The 19,032-nt window shown below is 47.9% G+C and overlaps 1 protein-coding gene across 1 annotated transcript in view; it reads left to right on the top strand.

Moving 5' to 3' along the window:
- Positions 1-14,815: 14,815 nt before the first annotated feature.
- The window catches only part of SH3RF3 (SH3 domain containing ring finger 3), a 259,661-nt gene continuing 255,444 nt past the window's right edge, over positions 14,816-19,032 (top strand). The window contains exon 1 of the mRNA XM_075425598.1: positions 14,816-15,236. Coding sequence (XP_075281713.1) covers positions 14,838-15,236 — 399 coding nt within the window. The 5' untranslated portion in view covers positions 14,816-14,837. The remainder of the gene's footprint in view (positions 15,237-19,032) is intronic.

Genomic DNA, 19,032 nt, shown 5'->3' with positions numbered 1-19,032 from the left:
ACCTGTACTTATGTCATTCCTAGCGGGTATTTGCCTAACCTGTTCTCAGAGGAAACTTTTAGCCTCCTGAGGAATTTACCCCTCACCATATCGGGGATTGCTAACAGGGATATAACCCTGCCCGTACGTAGCCCTGTGGTGTGCTGACTAATGCACTTCATTTCCCCTTCCTGAGAGCAACGGGACCCTGCAACCCAGGTGTACCCAAGACATCACAGCTCTGTTGCCTGCTGGGTTTTGCACCGGTGGCTGCGTTTTCCTGGGGTAATGGTGCATCCGAGTGAGTTTGCCTCACTCTTTCTACCAAGGCTGGCTAATGAAAAATTGCTTTTGACAAAGTGGTATCTCTAACCGTGTCTCTGTCTGTTTTGTTTGGGCTGTGGAAAGAGATCCCACCTGGGCTGTGCTGTGCTCTTCTCCTCCCTGGCAGATGCTCCTCTCCTTTTGTCTGCCATTTAAAAATCTTGACAAATTTTGCTCTGAGGAGTCAAATAATAAAGCTGCTTCAGTCTCTCCCTGTGATGGCAGTTCCTTTTTATGCAAGGTTTTAAAAAAACTCACTTCTTTTTTTGTACAGGGTGGTTTACCCTAAAACCTTACTGATCTCTGAGAGCTCCTTTCAGCAAGTGACAGGCAGCTCTTACAAACCTCCTGCAAAGCCTCTGCAAAAGCCTCCTACTTTTTCTCTGAGGCAGAATGCAGCTCATTCTGATAAAAAAATACTGTGGTGAATATATAATGCTTTTTTCAGAAGGTCTGTTTCATTATTATCTTTATGTGCCACTTCATTAGCTATTATGAAAACACAGAAATAAGCACCAAAAAAGCGCTTTTCTCTCAACCACTGGCACACCAACCTCTTCACACAGCTCTGTGGCACTGCTGAGGTGGAGGGGCCGATGTGCACCAAACCTCCTTGCGGCTGGTTTCTACAGCTCAGCCTGTGGGCTGGTGCGTGCGGAGCAGATGCTACCACGGGACAGCTACGGTGAGTTATTCGTGGACCACACGCTTGGGGTCTTAGTCTGGAGAGCAGTGGTAGGTGAGGGCAGTGGTAGTCAAGGGCGTATGGGTGCTCTGAAGGGTTAAGGGTGCATTTAGGAGGGCAATGGCGAAATAGCAGACAGCAGGCATAACGTGTGTGTTGGTGTGTGTGTTGTGGGGGAAGCCTGTCCCAGGGCCAAGCAGCTGCTTCTGCCAGTACCAGGCAGGGTACCAGCTGCTTGCTGGGATACATAAGCACACTGAATGATGGACCACCTGCCCCATAGCAGGACATTTATTCAAGTTGCTGAGCACATGTTGTGAAATATCCCTTTTTCGCTATAGTGGGAACCAGTTACATAGGTGTCCGTAGCATCTCTAGAAGTGGTGTGACTCCAAAGGAGTGTTAGACAGTGTTGCTTAAGATGATGATTTAGCCAAAGCAGATTGAACTGCTGCTGACCTTAGTTCTCTTCGATTTTTCTTGGCATACGATTCCTCTTCATACCTTTTCTCCACTACAGTTTTGCCACACAAGATAGCTAAAAATACCACCGCAAATCTACATTTCTGTGGAAGTAGAGACCAGTCCTTCATTCAGATCTAAAGCTGCCAGCCATCTGAAATGAAAATAGGTAACAGAAAGACCCAAATTGGGCCTCGTCATAGAAAGCCCTCCTTGGAGGCACTAGACCTCATTCTTCCTTTGCCAGGAAGGGGTTCAGCTGTTTAGACCTCTTTTCCCAAGACAGGTCGAAGATGCTTTTGCGAGAGTCCACCAAAAGGGACAGGAACTGGCAGCACAGGTTTGTGTTTCAGACACTTCCAAGGTATTGACAGTAGCGTCAGCCCATGCTGCTGCTCGACACTTCTCCACAGCTGAGACTTCATCATGTTCAGATGCCTGCTTTGGGAAAAATGCCTCGCTTCAGAGATGCATGCTGATTTCTGTGTGAGCATCAACAAGGCTGGAATAGCTGCATATTTGAAATGTCTCGTTCTCATCCACACTTCTAAAGGTTCGTGTCGGTAGCTCCTGAGATCTTTTTTAGCCGCTGCCTACAGCTTCCAGACTCTGTGGTGGTGAACTATGTGGTTGCCCCTTTGCATCTTTGCTCATATGCCTGGAGATCATCAGCATCTTAATATGCATATAGCTGGGCAGCGCATCTTAAAGAGTCGCAGTCTTTGATGGGAAACTGTCCTTCTCCTGTCTGTTAGAGAGCTGAGGGGACACCTTTATATTCCAAGCTCTGCGTTTTAGCGTATTATTAGCATTTGTTAGCATATTGAAGTCAAAGTAAAGGCAGAAAGCAGTAAAGGTTTATCTCTTTTCCCAGCTCATTTTGTCAGACATATTTATAGTAGTTTGGCCCATAGTGTTAATATGGTTCTGTTGATCAATTTGCATAAACAGTGAGCATGAAGTCATTAAATCAGTCTCAGCCCCACTGTCACAGAGGTCACGTTACATTGCCTTTCCACTTTTTTGTGGCGTGACTTCCTAAAAAAGGAAGCTTCTGAATAGCAACCTGACTTTTGACCAAAGTGTATAATTTTCTAGTAATATTTATTGAATGCTATTACTTGCATACCTATTGTAAACTAGCATTTGGTTACAAACACCTCTATTACATTCTACATTAGCCCAGTACAGGTGACTTGCCAGCCAATTTTTTTGAGAAAACAGTTTAAGATGTGATTTTGCTGGGGGAAGGAAGATCTTCTCTCAAATTTACTGTCTTCTGCACCAGCATGTCCTCTGTGTGCAGATCTCTACAACACACAGTAGCACCGACAAGATGCAAATGTGATCTGGAAAGAAAAAGTTGTAGAGTCTGTAATTTTATTGATTATGTTCAGTTTTAAATTATGGGATAGAAAACCTAATGTGCAATACCCTGGACTATATAATTTATGCGCTGCAAATGAGGTATAAATGCTGCTCTGCTGAGCCACATTAACGTTTTTTGCACAAGGGTGAATTATTACAGAAGGGATAAGACAGCATGAACTGGCCTTCCAGTTATAAGCTATTATAATTTGGCTTCTCAGATGGGAAATAAAAAGCGGAAAATTAACATAGTAGAAAAAAACACTTTTTTTTTTTTTTTTTTGCAAATAGAAAGCTGGATATGTAGTGAGCATTTCTGCAAATGAAAGAAAATGCGCTTTGATTATATTCAAGACCTTTTTGTGTTTTCTTTCTGTAAGTGATCTAGCAAATAAATGCTCAGATTGTAGTGCTCATGAGGAAGGTAAATCCCAGAGAAGTGTATGAAGAGTGAATGCTGATTTGTGAAGGGATACTCATACAGAAAACCCAGTACGAACGATCACTAGTCTCTGTCCAGAAAACATGAATGCTTCCATGTAAGCATCATGTGTAAGAAAATCACCTTGAATGCCGGGCACTGAATACTTGATTAATTTATTACAGGCAATACATTTTTTACGTAATTTCTCCACTAAATATTCCTGATTAAACAGAAACAGAATTTCTAAGGTTTTGCTATTAGTGCCTTTGTGAGAATAATGCACTGACATAAGAAAAAAGAAAACCTTCATATGTATCCTGGATTGTTTAAAGGTAAAAAATTCTAATATTTCAACTTGGGGAGTGACTCAAATCTTAATAGCGATATCCAAATGGATATCAAAATTAATGTAAAATTATAAAAATAGGCACAGTGTACATGAACAGCAGTGGAAGATTTTATCGTCCATTTTGCTGAATCCCATAAATCTCAAGATCTTGCAATTGTGTTTCCTGTAGCAGCAAAAGCTAAAGATACGAAATCTGAAGTACTTCCTAATATAAATTCTCTATAGAGAGATGGATGTGCACCCCTCCTATTTACTGAGGACAGAGATGATTTGGAGCTGCCACCACAAAGCACCTCCTCCTCTGACAGCTCTCCATGAAGCAAGAAGCGGAGGCCGCTCCAAAACTTCTCTTCAGGATTATCTTTGGCTCCTCGCCCTCTGAAAAATGTGTGGGTAGCATTTCACTACAGCTGAGGGTGATTTCCTATTCAGGGTTGAAGTGCAAATTAGGGGGGAGCTATTGATCCTCAGGGACTTGCACTGCATTAGTCCCTACTAGGGGGAAAAAAAAAAGTCCTTCTTTCATGTTATTGAGATGGCTGAAGTCAGCTGAATTAACTATTTCCAGGAGACAAACTGTGCTCTTTCAGCATGTGATTCATTTCCTCTGCGATTTTGACGGAGCACGTTAACATTTATAACCTCATCTACAACAGCAGGCAGCAACCACAACTTTCAGTTGACCTCAGCAAGAAGTACTAAGTGTTCATCTTTTCTAAAAAAAATCAGGTAATTAGAGCACAGTATGAGGACAGTTTATGTCTGCCACCAAATTTTGCATGCAGAGGGAGGTGTCAAGCCGGGTTACCATATTGGGCTGAGTTATCATATTCGTTATTTCTGAGTAGATTGTTTACTTCTTTGCTTTAAAGAGCCAATCAGCCCGTTAAATTTTGAATGCTTCCAGAGACGCTGATAACTAGTAATTTATAAGTAAATAAGTAATTTTCTATGAAGACTGCATTTAGGAGAAGCATTTCTTCAGAAAACTTGGTGAACTATAAAGAGGATTTTTTTCTTTCGTTCCTTCTTTCCCCTCCTCCTAGTTCCACCTGGTGTTTCTGCGTGGTATTGTTTCAGTTAGCTATCTTCAATGCTAAATATTTTATATCTATGATGTTAGATACTTATGGGCCTCCCCTCAAACCAGGTTTCTCTGAATATTTAGGGCCAATTTTTTCAGCTCACACTGCTAGAAAGTACGAGTTATCTGCAGAAGTGCCTAATGTAGGGAACATGATGTATAAGACTGGCATGAAGAGGATCAGGGCACAAGGTTCCCCAGGAAGGCGAATCGTGGTGTGAACTGCAAACATTGTAATGTTTCTTGAATTGGGTATTTCCAAGCTGATGGAAGACAGGACGCCATTTATGCCATTTTCTTTTATCTCTCATACTGCATTAAATAACAAGATAGCACTTCTTTATAGAGTGAATTTTGTCATTTCCACCTTTCTAATATTTGCCTATTGAAAATGCAGTGTTCGTGTGCTGGAACTGTTATTACCAAGCACTTACAGAATACAAGTACTACATTTTTTCTAGAGATGAGTCATATCTGAATTTTAATGATAAATATATATGGGAGAAGGATGAAAAGCATAGGAGGAAGCCAAATACCACGTTTCCTATTCTTCTTCGCAGGTACTGGGGAAGCAATTATGCCAAATGCTGGAGGGGAAGAGCTATAGCTGAAGCAAGTGAAATTTTGAAAACTCCTCTGTAGGGCATATTTCGCTATGTCACTTTGGAGATCTGGCCGGCTCCTCCTCTTCCTCGACGTGACATTAAACTCAAGTAATCGCAAAAATGATTTTGGTTACATCAATCCAGCCATTGGAGAGTGGAGAAGAAAATATTAAGCCATGCCTACTGTCCTTCCAATAAAGCAGTGCTGTACAAATCCTTTTAGCCCTGGACTGGAGGCTGGTCGATACTCATTCTAGAAATCGAGTCCTCACAAGGTGCCCAAATGCTGCCTACGAATGAAACAGCAAAACATCTCTTCCTGTATAAAGAACCATGCTACGATCCTGGCAAGCGTGCCCTTATTAGAGCAGAACTTACCTCTTTATTTATTATTCATGGATACATTATAGTGTCTTCAGCAACATATTCTGCAGCAGGCAATCTAGCATGGGAAAACAACAACTGCGTATGTCTAATTATAAGAGACATTGCAAAGATCCTGTAGCAGCATACTTCCTTAGCACTGGCAAAGTATTGCATTATAGATTAAAACAACACAAACATATTACAGTTTGTATAGTGTTTCTCTTTTATTGGATGTATGTTGCTAAGAAACACAATTGAAATGTCTCTTTTGAACCTGAAGCCTCTTGGGAGCATGGTATTGCATACGTCGTAAATGTTTTTCACTTCAGGAAGGATTAAATGGAAGGCCAGGAGAAGCAGGGAGGGTTCATTAGTACTGCATGTTTTCCAATCTGCTGCCAGTGAACCCAACTATTACGGCAGTAAAAGCTATGTAAGGAGCTTCAGCTTGGTCTGGGATGAAGTGTTGACAGCTGCTTGTTTGAATATTAATAAAGTCTATTGAGTTATTCCCTGCTTGTATTGTCTGTAGCTCGAGACTGTGAAGACTTCTCTGCGTACAGCGTCTTTATGCTTCTAGGTACACGCCTGTCTGTGGAGATGGTACCCATTTTGTTCCTAGAGATGGTACGCCTCATTATAGAGAAAATTACAATCTTGTGCTCCATTAAACATTTATTTTGGCAGCACTGTTGGTTGCTGTTTTCCCTCTTCGATTTAAAGAAGTCAATGCTGATTGAAAGAACATGTGTTCTCTCTTACATATGGCAATTAATCCTCATTCTTCCAAACTTTTACAAATAAAAGTCAAAGTTATTCCTGAACTAGATGCAAGAAAAGAAAAGTTAATTCTTTTTTTAAGAAAAAAACACTAAGTCAAAAGTGTGATACAGAAATTAAGAATTTTACCAGTGCACAGTATTTTTTCATCTTTTAGCTGCAGATGGCTTGTTAAGTTGATGATGCACGGATTAACTGATGGCGCAGCAGCAGTTTCTGCTGGCTGGGTGTGCCAGTTAAAGTTTGAGGAAAACACTGATAACACGATGGTTCAGACCCTGCTGGGGAGGGGAGACCTGGATTTTTCCCTTGCAGAGGTGAGAACCAGCCACTCAGCCACCACCGCTGCCCTGGGGACGCGAAGACAACTGCTGTGCCTGTACAGGGCTGGACAGATATGCGCAAGATGGGCCTCTGGAAAAGAAAGAAAAAGCAAAACAGGGCTCCAGGCAAATCAGGTTTCTTGGCTGGCTGCTGTAAATTGAATAATTGAGTAACCCTGACTAAAATTAGAAATATTAAGCATCCGCAGCTGAACACAGTCCAGTCTTTACGAGGGCACGCAAATCCAAGAAATTCAGATGGCAAGTGTAAGTTTACTGGCAGCTGGGCCTTTGAAACCAACTGCAACACAAGAAGATTAAACAGCTAATTTCAAACTCTCAAAAATCTCGCAATTAGAAATGTGTAGATTAACCATAGCAATCCCTTCTTATTCCCTGCAACAGATTTCTCTGAAACATCTGGAGGGGTGTTTCATTAGTGGTAGGACAGTGATGAAATAGTTTGCCTTCCCACAATTGTGACAAGAAAATCATAATGGAGGAGTAACTACGATGCCGTACCTGGAACCTGGGCCTCTGCTAGCGGGGTGGCCTTACTGCAACCGTGCAGCTTTGCCAGCTGAGGCTGCTGCCGTGTACCCGCAGTCTCGTCCCAGCGAAGTGCCACAAGAAGAGACTTTGTCAGGTGTCCTCAAAGATACTGTTAATTTTACATGTGAATTAGTGGGAAGAAATCAACGAACTGGGAAAAGTATTTTGATAAATGGGGCAAATGAATTCGTCACTAACACAAGTATCTTTGTTTCAATTTTTAAGAAAAATCTGTGTGGCCAAGTGAAGACAATTTAATCAAATTTATGATCTATGAAGAAGAGGGAAGAAACAGAACATATTTTTTATCATGTTACAGAACTACAACTGATTCCTAGAGAAGGCAAGGAACTAATGGATGTCACTATGTCGTAACCTGATAAAGTTCTGCAGGACTGCAATAATATTCCTCTTCAGCCTTTGATGTCATCAAGCTCATTTCCACAAAGATTAAAAGCTCCTTGCGTTGTTTAAGACAAATTTACTGCAAAGAAGGTAGTCTCATAAACGTTTGAAGCTATTTTTCAGCTCTTTTAAAAAAAAAAATCAGCTATAGTAAAAGCTGAAGTTTTAATTTTATAGAAGCCCAAGATGCATCTTGAAAGCCACACAAAAGGAACGTCGTATAACCGCACTGGAAGGGCAGTGCCTTGCCAGGAGGGCTAGATCTGTAGTGAGAGCTGCACAACAGACAACACCTGGACTGCCTCCATTCACATCTTTAAAAACCCAAATACAAGGAATGTAATAAAACTTGTCGAAAAACTGTAGTGGTTTGATAGGCTGCCGTACTGAGACTGGCAATGGGCACCGTGTATTCTCAGAGGAAGCGCCATCATAATTCACAAGTTTAGTGAAACAAAACCACAATGTAATGCAGTCATTTTCCTAATGTGTAAAATTTTAACATTTATCTGTCGTTTCTATGGTCAAAATTATTTGAATTTTTTTTTCAGGGTTATTTTTCATCTGGATGAGTTTCATGAAGATGTCCTGACTGTACAGGCCAGGCGCAAGGGAGGGGACAGAACAGCCAGGCAGGGCAGTCGGGAAAGATGAGGCAGGGCAGCTGCAGGGCCTGCCTGAACATCTGCTGCCATTCCACCACCCTGTTAAACACACATCTTTCTGACCTGGGGCCAACATGACCAGCACGCGTGTAAGGAGATAGCAGAGGTATATGGATGTCCTTCCTTCTTTCCTGATTTCAATATTGTGGTTAAACACAGAGCGAGCAAAGTTTTTCCTTTCAGTGTTAAAATACTGTCAAGAGAAGTTTCAGGAATACGTCCTGCTTATCCAGTCTTTTAAGTTGGCATTGAAAAAAATGCAGAGTCCAACTGACCGGATTTTCTATGACTGTCTCATACAGAATCGTAGAATCATTAATGTTGGAAAAGACCTCTAAGATCATAAAGTCCAACTGTAAACCCAACACCACCATGCCTGCTAAGCCATGTCCTGAAGTGCCACATCTACACGTTTTTTGAACGCTTCCAGGGATGGTGACTCCGCCAGCTCCCTGGGCAGCCTGTTCCAATGCCTGACCACTCTTTCAGTAAAGAAATTTTTCCTAATATCCAATCTAATCCTCCCCTGATGCAACTTGAGGCCATAGGGAATCTCAGATACACCCTCCAGACCTTGGTGCAAGGGTAGGCTGTCATACATACGTTGCCAGGACAGGTATCCTAACAGTCAATGTACTTTGCGGGCAGTGGTCCTGCTGCAGCTTCCATAAGGATTTTCAGGTACTGATTCTGTACAATCTGTCTTTTCACAGGCAACAGAGGGGTTACCTTCTCCATGTGTAAGAAAAGCCTTTCTGCAGAGCTATTTCTAGGCTGCTACAATGGAGGGGGAAATCTCATCTCCAGTCAAAGAAGCGGACAGAAGATCCCGTCATCAAACTTGTCCATTCTGAATAGGTATTACAGGGTTTCGAATCAGATTGGTATTTTTCGCTTATTATACCAGGTTGTTTGGGTCTAACAAAAGGAAGAGAAGACAGAGCTGACAAGTCCCCCTCCTTCCCTCCACTTAGTATTAATACCATTCACTCCAGAAGTCCAAGAGTGCTTTAGTTTTTTGAATCTAAATGTCAATAAAGCAAGTAATGTAAGAATAACTGAAAGATCGTTTAAATATATAGGGAAAATGCAATAGTGCAAATTGATTGCTGTGCATTCCACTGCAAGCTTAATTACATTGACCCATTCTAAAATAATAATGCTTACCATTCATATAATGCTTTACATGTTTGGAAGGAATCATACGAATAAGAGCCACTCACTACTTAGTAGGCAAATGTTCTCTAGCTGTGCGAAACTGAAACTTTACTGTGCCATAGACGATTACAAGCAGAGCATGTATACGAGCAAGGATTGAGAATGATTTCTACACAATCGAAGCCCGTTTGGTGGATGACTGGAAATTCACAGAATCACACAGAATGGTAGGGGTTGGAAGGGACCTCTGTGGGTCATCTAGTCCAACCCCCCTGCCGAAGCAGGGTCACCTACAGCAAGCTGCACAGGACCTTGTCCAGGCAGGTCTTGAATATCTCCAGAGAAGGAGACTCCACAACCTCCCTGGGCAGCCTGTTCCAGGGCTCCGTCACCCTCAGAGGGAAGAAGTTCTTCCTCATGTTCAGCTGGAGCTTCCTATGCTTCACTTTGTGCCCATTGCCCCTTGTCCTGTCACTGGGCACCACTGAAAAGAGCTTGGCCCCATCCTCCTGACACCCACCCTTCAGATATTTGTAAGCATTTATAAGGTCCCCTCGCAGCCTTCTCTTCTTCAGGCTGAACAAGCCCAGTTCCCTCAGCCTCTCCTCGTAGGGGAGATGTTCCAGTCCCCTCATCATCCTCGTAGCCCTCCACTGGACTCTCTCCAGTAGCTCTTCATCTTTGTTGAACTGGGGAGCCCAGAACTGGACACAGTACTCTAGATGAGGCCTCACTAGGGCAGTGAGGGTTAGCCATTTTCAAGAACAGTGTGCAAATATATGAAGGCAAAGCTGAAGGTGTAACGTCCATGCCCTGTCCCCAGAAAATGCCTTTGAAACCAACATAGATACAGCCACGGACAGCAAAAACGTCAGTCTCTCCTGTTCTGCACTGAGCAGCAAGAAAGATCACGCAGGGAAAAGAACCAGAAAAGCAAAATAGTTTTTGTTTATTTGTTTGTTTTTAATTGAGACACTAAGCATTACCTAGTACGTTGTTATAGCATAAGGACAACTACAAATGGAGTCTCGGAATGCTTCAACACCACTCCACTCTCCTGCAACAGTATTCTGCCTTTTTGAGTCTCTGTTTGTCGGCAGGTACCCCTTAGAGTTAATGCATCCAGCAGGATTTATTTCACCCACCACGGGAGTGAAGCCGCTCCCCCAGCCTCAAGCAGGAGTTGCTCACCAGCTGTCCCCTCCAACACTCACCAAGGGGCACGTGGCGAAACGTGCAGCTCCAGCCCTGTGTGCACAACGGCACCTCTGCTGAAGAACCGTGTTGGTCACATTGCTTCATCAGTTCACAAGCAATCACTTTACACTTCTCATCTAAAGCTAGATGTTTTGGCAGGGAAATGAATAAAATCCACATTTCTTTAAAGCAAACTAAAACCTGTTACATCTTCTGTATCTGTTTCCATTCCATTCTATGTGTTTTATCGCAGGCTTCCAAGTGTTTCATCTTTTTCCTGCTTCCAGACTTAATAACCTGAGTGTTTAATTTCTTAATATTTAATGTAATATTTCCCATGGCCTCTTTGGCAAGAAGAGAAAGGATGTGTGATGATTTTTTTTTCTTTCAGTTCCTTCTAGCCTGGCCTAACTCTCGTTTGGGCCCAGGCACAGGGAAGCACACAAACACACGCAAAACTTTTGAGCGTGAAAATACTTCTTTGACGTCAGGGCTACTATTCAAACACTCAGGAGGTGTTTTTTCCAGTTGAAGACCAACTCGCAAGTATTTCCCTCCTTGTCACAGAAGTGTGCCTCTACTTACCTCTAGTCCCTTGTGTAATTTCTGTATAAATCTTTCCCTCTTTTAATCCTTACCTTCTTTCCTTTTTCCTCACCTCTTTTTCTTCTCATCCTCAGGTTCCCCATTTCCTCCATCCTCCCCCTGTCCTCCGCGGTGGTTTGAGAGCTCCCTCACCTCTTCCCCCTTGCAGAGCTTTGCTGTAGCTTTGCTTCAGTTTCAGCTTCTGCTTCTCCTTGATGGCAACCAGCTCAGGTTCAAAAGAGTACTTTACAGGTAGAATACCAGGGACCCTCATTTTAAACGTGTCAGCAATTTCTTCTATTGAGTAATAAATGGTTTGCACATCTGCACCTTTTTAAAGCTGTCCCAATGTCAAGGGAACCTCTCATCATCTTTGGACGCCGGTGCTCCGGAGTCTTTTTGCTGATTTGGGGATATATGACTGGGCAGCTCTGGGAGACCTGGTGACAGGTTGGTTTGGCTGCAAGCCCTGGAGCAAGCAGAAGGAAGGATGGATGAAAAGTGCCCTTCTAGACACTGGAGGTCCTCTGGATTTACACTGGTGTGTAACAGAGCGCTTTTGGCTTGTGTTTTGATAGAGATATTTAAGTTTTCACCTTTGAAGGAAGGAATCTGAGGTGCTGAAATGATGGTGGATTTCATCACAGATTTTCCATTGTTTCCCTCTCCTTGCTGTCGCAATGCCTTTAATCCTTAAAGGTTCTCCATTACTCCTTTTTCTTAAATTAACACTTTTACTCTGGAGAAAGCCCAGGTCCTTGATACTGTATTTCACATTTCTCCAGGCATCAGTATTATTTATAGTCTGAAACTGTTGTGTTTGGAATTTCTTTCTGCAAGGACACAGGTTAAATTACTGGACGTTACTCAGCAACAAATAATGATCTGAGCTCTGCATCAGGAGCTTTTCTTCAGCTTTACACTTACTCCTTCTCTTCTAAAGGAACACATGAGCGGCAAGAGATTCATGGCTTTGTGCACGTTGAAATTTAGTAAATTTTACCATGCAGTGTCCAGATTACCCTTATCACAGCAGGGTCATCTTGCTGTATATGTCAGAAGTTCACTGTAGAGTCATAAAGCTGCCAGAAAGATTTTGTGCAGCCTTCTGGACACAATTCTCACAAAAAGTCAGTTTTAAAGGTGTCACTTCAGAGAGAAATAGGGGGGCTTCTGCAAGTGCTTGAACCGCAATCCCGAAATCCAAAAGTGCTCTGTTACGCCACAGGCACAGGCACAGAAAAAAGCTTGGGTTAGGTACTGGACCGCAAATGAATATTCTCTTTGGCAAAATTATGATGTATTTCAATAATAGCTTCCGGCTTAAGTAGGCCCTCTGATCGCGCTAATGGTCAAACCTGGGCCAAAACGGGATTTTTTTGAGAGAAAGATTTGCCTGAAGGATGGGGCTTCTCCTGCAGCTTTTCCACGGGGGCAGGTGGCCGTGACATGTTTTTCAAGATCTCCTGTGGGATAGCCTGGATCCACAACTCTGAAACGCCGGGGTCTTGCCCCCTTTCCAGCTGCGCCCGAATGCCGGCCTGCACGGGACCCACAAAACTGGGAGGAGTGGTGGATACACCAGCAGGCTGTGCTGCCATTCACCGAGACCTGGACAGGCTGGAGAGCTGGCCAGAGAGAAACCTGATGAAGTTCAACAAGGACAAGTGCACGGTCCTGCACCTGGGGAGGAATAACCCCATGCACCAGTACAGGCTTGGTTGGGGCTGACCTGCTGGAGAGCAGCTCTGCGGAGAGGGACCTGGGTGTCCTGGTGGATGACAGGTTGACCATGAGCCAGCAGTGTGCCCTGGCTGCCAAGAAGGCCAATGGGATCCTGGGGTGCATTAAGAGGAGTGTGGCCAGCAGGTCAAGGGAGGTTGTCCTCCCCCTCTACTCTGCCCTAGGGAGGCCCCATCTGGAGCACTGTACCCAGTTCTGGGCTCCCCAGTTCAAGAAAGACGAGGAGCTACTGGAGAGAGTCCAGCGGAGGGCTACGAGGATGATGAGGGGACTGGAGCATCTCTCCTATGAGGAGAGGCTGAGGGAGCTGGGCTTGTTCAGCCTGAAGAAGAGAAGGCTGAGAAGGGACCTTATAAATGCCTATAAATATCTGAAGGGTGGGTGTCAGGAGGATGGGGCCAAACTCTTTTCAGTGGTGCCCAGCGACAGGACAAGGGTCAGTGGGCACAAACTGAAGCAGAGGAAGTTCCGTCTGAACATGAGGAAGAACTTCTTCCCTCTGAGGGTGACGGAGCACTGGAACAGGCTGCCCAGGGAGGTTGTGGAGTCTCCTTCTCTGGAGATATTCAAGACCCGCCTGGACAAGGTCCTGTGCAGCCTGCTGTAGGTGGCCCTGCTTCGGCAGGGGGGTTGGACTAGATGACCCACAGAGGTCCCTTCCAACCCCGAACATTCTGTGATTCTGTGACCCCACGCACAGCCTCACTGCCCCTGCGGCACCCGGGACGCGGGTACCGGCCGCCCACCGGCCCGCACCGGGTCGGGCAGCGGGCCGGAGCACAGCACGATTAGCGCACGATCGTCTGCGGAAGCGCTGAGGCAGCGGAGGTGCGGGGCGGGGGGACACGCACGCACCGGGGCCCCGCGCTGCGCATCGCCGCGCCCGCCAGGGGGCGCCGCGCCGCCAGGGATGGTGGGGCCGGACGTAGCCGCGGACCCCGGCCCCGCTCCCGGCCCCGCTCCCGGCCCGCGGGGCAGGCGCCGCTCCCCCGAGGGGCCGTTGTGCCCGCGGACCCCTCCCCGACCCGCCGCCATCCGCTCCTCTCGGGTCGCGCGGCCCGGCCCGGGCCACAGGGGCTCCCCCACGGCCCCGCCCGGCTGTCCCCGAGTGGAGGGGGGGGTCCTCCTCCGCCTGCCCCCGGCAGCGTGCGGCCGCGCGGCCCGTCCGGCAGCCCCCGCCGGGAGGGGGAGGAGGGAGCGGCGGCGGAGGAAGGCGGGCGGCGAGCCCCGCTGGGTCGGGTTACACGGGAGCCATGGAGCGGCGGCGAGGCAGCGGGGCGGGCGGGGACCGCCCGCGGGGCGGCCGCCGCGCCGCGGCCCCCCCTCCGCAGCCCCCCCGGGGGCTCCCCGCCCCGCGCGGAGGCGCGGCGGGCGGCTCGCCGGGCCACGCCGGGCCCCGCCGCAGCTGCCGAGCGCGGCGGCAGGAGGCGCGGGCGGGCAGGTGCCCTCCTCCCGCACCGCACCGCACGGCTCCGCGCCGCTGGCCTCGCCGCTGCGCCGCACCGCGCTGGGCAGCGCCGCCCAGGCAGCCCCCGAGGTCGCCGCGCCCGCCGCCGGGGACAGCCGCGCCGCCGCCGCCGCCTCCCCGCGCACCGCCGCCGCCCCGATGGCCCCCGCCGCCCCGCCGCCGCCGGCCCCCCCCTAGGGGCGTCGGGGCCCTGCGCTGCCCCGCGGAGGGGAGGCGGAGGCGGCGGCGGCGGGGCGGGGGCGGAGGCGGAGGCGAGGGGGCGGCGGAGCGGCGGCGGAGCGGGAGCCGCCGGCGGCGGCGGCGGCGGCGGCGGCGATGGACGAGTCGTCGCTGCTGGACCTGCTGGAGTGCTCCGTGTGCCTGGAGCGGCTGGACACCACGGCCAAGGTGCTGCCGTGCCAGCACACCTTCTGCCGCCGCTGCCTGGAGAGCATCGTCAGCTCCCGCCACGAACTGCGCTGCCCCGAGTGCCGCATCCTGGTGGGCTGCGGGGTGGACGAGCTGCCCGCCAACATCCTCCTCGTCCGCCTCCTGGACGGCATCCGCCAGCGGCCCCGCGCCGCCGGGGGCGCCAGCGGCAGCCCCAGCGCCGCGGCCCCCGCGTACCCCCAGCCCGCCGCCGCCTCCCCCAGCGCCGTCGCCGCCGCCGCCGCCTCGGCCGCCGCCAGCCTGCGGGAGCTGGCGGCCGCCAGCCGCAGCGCCCTGCTGGGAAAGGTGGGTGCCGGGCCGGGGGCGGGCGGGCCCGGGGCAGCGCGGCCGGCCGTGTGCGGGGCGCCGGGCGGGACCCGCTTTGCCGGCGGGACGGCCCGCGGGGCGGCGGGGGGGGGGGGGGGTGTGCCCCGGCGGGGACCGTCTCCCCGCGGCTTGCGGCCGGCGGTTGCGGTTGTCCCCGCGACGTGAGGCTGGCGGGCTCGGCCGGGGATGTCCTCAGAATGCTCCGGGCGGCGGGAGGGGCCGGGGCCGCCCGGGGAGCCCCCGCGGGGGTTCGTACCGGCTGCCCGGCAGCTGCCCTCCCCGACGGCCCCCGGGCCGGCCCCCGGCGCGGCAGAGCTGGGCTCGGCTCCGGGAGTGAAGAAACGCGGAGTGCCTGGAAAGCGGCGTTACCGCGCCGGGTGCGGACGGGAGCCGGGTCCCGCTGCCCCTCTGCCCGCGGGGTGAGGCCGCTGGGAAGCCCCGTCCGGGCCGGTGCCCGGCGCCTTGGGCCGAGCTGTCCCCTCCGCTGTCCCCTCCGCTCCCGGGACGCTGCGTGCGCGGGGCGTCCGGGCAGAGCCCCCCGCACAGCCGCGACCGAGCCGCGTGTGAAGGCGAAGTTTCTCCTCCCGAGGGGACGTAATTCCATTTTTATGTATGAGGGCTGTGATCTGTCGAAGGGGAGTACTGCAACATACGCATTTATTTTAAAAATGCAGTCTTGCTCCTTTTAAAATCAATGGCGAGGGCTTCATTGACCCGGAGGGGACGAGATCAATTCCTCCCGGTGTTCTGTATTACTGTATAATTCTGTATGATAAAATTGACTGCGGGACCTCTTTAGGAGACTTTGGAACAGGGATGCTCACAAGACTCTCAACTTCATCTTACTCCCAATGTCATATACATAGGGGATGTATTTAATTGTCTTTGATCTTTCATGAAGTCTGCTTGAGCTGTAGTTGAGTTGTACAGGCTTTTGATTTGGAAAGGTCAACACAGAGATTCGTTGTGAAGTTGTATCCCTATAGTAAATATTTCAATTAATTCATTTCCTAGTTTTTATCTGAGGAAAATGAATAGACCTGTACCGGTGTTTTGAAGTTTTGCCTGCAGGAAATGATGGCAAATGCCATACATTGTTCTGTACAATTCAGTTTCGGAGTCTGAAGTGAAATGTGCTTGGCAGTATTTCTGGATGGGTCAATCCTTTATTACTGAGCTGTAGACCGCAGCGATCTTCAGGTATTTAATAACGATTTGTGGAATTAAAAGAAGAAAAAAGGCAGCGGGATTCTGCCCTCTGCTTTTTTGCTTGTTTGTTTTTCAGCTAAACTTAGGGTTGCGCCTTTGTCCTAGCAGACAACTCCTGTCATCTGGAGTTTCAGCATTACAGAAAGGGAAGTTTGCATCCGTTAGGTAGTTTAAAACACGGTGAACTCACAGTCTGATGTGATGTCCAGATAGTCCTCTCTTACAGTAGGTAGAGTCTGCGTGGAAGGCTTAGTGCACCTGCAGGGTCCCTGTTGGGGGGGGGAGGCTCCTGCACCCTGACGAAGCTTGTGTGGCCATCCAGCAGGCAGACAGTCTCTGGGTTTCGTATCTCTAAATCCTAGGCAAGCTAGGATGTTGCAGGAGGGTGTGCGTGTTTTTAGAGAAGTTGATTTTTCATTATTTTGTCATAAATTGGCAGATTTTAAAGAAGTTGGTTCCCTAGCCGTTGTTGCAGATGTCAAGTAGTAAATAAAACCACATCTTGTTCTGTCGTTTTCTGACTTTGATTGAACAGCACTTCCGTGAGCATCTTCAGTTCTGTTGTCTGTTTCTGTGTGGGTTGTTACCCGTCTGGATTTGATAGAAAGCAAAGTTACACATGACCTGAGAATCACATTTTGGCTTTTATGGTTAACAACTGCAATTTTTTTCCCCTTGCTGGAGCTAATGGGTGATTCTGGGGCAGTGGGTCTGCTGGGGCAGAGTGGGTCTGCGAAACTGTTTGCTTGGCCTTTTGACTGACCGCCCAATTTTATCCTGGAAATCAATGCAACGTGCTTGATCCTTACAAGGTTCATTACAGTGAAAGAAAGTCTGAACTAAGCTGCTTTTAAAAAAAGCAGCAGGGGAGAATAATCCTCCTTGGAGCTGCTGATACAGCTGATCGCTGAGCTATCCCGGAGACAAGAGCGCAGCACCTCTCTCTGTACTAAACAATAGATGGTGCAAACCAGCCTGGAATTAGGCTTTTTGAGGCTGATACCCACGAGCAGAGTTGCATCCCTTTCGGTCTTACGTTGGGCTTTGACAGCTTAGCTCCCTTGGAGAGAGTTGAAGTGATATTTTATGATATATACTTTCTTTTTTTAATTTCAGAAATTGCTGTAGATTTGCTGCCTGGGGCTTAAATGCAAATTACACTATTTTACTAATTAATACCTTTCATTTCAGGTAATGTGGTATATAAAATGGGACATACCATTATGGGCTTTTCTGGTTAGGAAAGAGAACGCTGATTGTGAAATGTGATGGCAGAGAGCCAAGGTCACTTCTATTCAACTTCGGTCTCTCCTGGATCCTCGGACCGATATGTTAGAGTCACACCAGGGATCTGTTTCTACGAGAATTTTAATTAACCATAGAAGACAGAGCAGGGCCAGCTTCCGTGCTGCTGTTACACCCGTGTTTTGCTTCTACACCTTATACTTCGGGGAAGTCTTCTTTACATAGATGGTATTTCCTACAATCAACGAACGTTGTTTATCGCTTTGGCAAAACTCTGGGGGTTTTGTATTTCTTTAGCTGGTCTTTGATCCATTTTTTCCCATAGTTTATCACAGACTTGGTCTATCCAGAGTGCTGAAACCTGGTGTGAAAGCAGCTGGGCTGGGGGTGAACGGCACTGGGGCTGTTCCGAGAGTTTTCCGAGACCGTCCTTCAGAAGAACTTCTGAAATACTGTGGGTGTTTTAAGATATGTGGTATCCACGTTCAGCATGAGAGATCTGGAAGTGATGTTTACATACTAATACACGCTTGAAAAATATTTGGGATTCCATCTATATGTAATAGTATGTGACCTTTGGTAAGCCAGTTAGTCTACCAATACCTCTATTTCAGCCTGTAAAAAAAGAATAGTCTGCCATGTAAATGGCATAGCGTGTTTTGAGATGTTCGCATTAAAGATGCTATGTAAATGCAGAGTATGGTATTAGACATTATAAAAGTGTCCGAATGCAGAAAGAGCGCACTGGAAGAGCGAGGGAAAGGAAATCCAGCATCTGTTAGAGTGGCCCCTCAGGGGATAAAGCAGGAGGCTAAGAGTGGTTTATAATGGTAGGCGCATTACACACAAGGTTATAATTTATTGGCTCCTCTGTTTCCATTACCACTGGCGAACCGCTCAGGGAATTCAGGTTCTGTCAATGTAAATGGCTCCCTTAGATTGTTGAGGCATTATGGTAAATCTGCCTTCTTTACGGGGTGTGGGGTTTGGGTTTGGGTTTTTTTTTTTAGCAATTGTTGCGGTTTATCACTAACAATTTTTTGAGGAGATCTCAAGATTGAATAGGCAGCTAAATGCATGCAAGTCTTTAGCAATTTCCTCTCAAACCAGGCGTCTCCCACTCCAGGTGCGAGGTTTATGGCTTGCTTACTTGCAATACAAACTGAGAACAACATTTGCGTGAAAAAGAAACAACCTATAAAAACAAAACACGTCTCTCGGTTTTCCCCGAAGAGAGAACATGGCCGAAGCGATGGGTCGGCGGTGGGTGCGTAGAGGTAACGGCAGGGAGTGAGATGTGGGCGTAAGGAACATGATGTCA

Source organism: Opisthocomus hoazin, chromosome 1 (genome assembly GCF_030867145.1).
Source record: "Opisthocomus hoazin isolate bOpiHoa1 chromosome 1, bOpiHoa1.hap1, whole genome shotgun sequence".
NCBI classification, from domain to species: Eukaryota; Metazoa; Chordata; class Aves; order Opisthocomiformes; family Opisthocomidae; genus Opisthocomus; species Opisthocomus hoazin.
The sequence above is the reverse complement of the archived record's forward strand: the minus strand, read 5'-3'. Positions and strand labels throughout refer to the sequence as shown.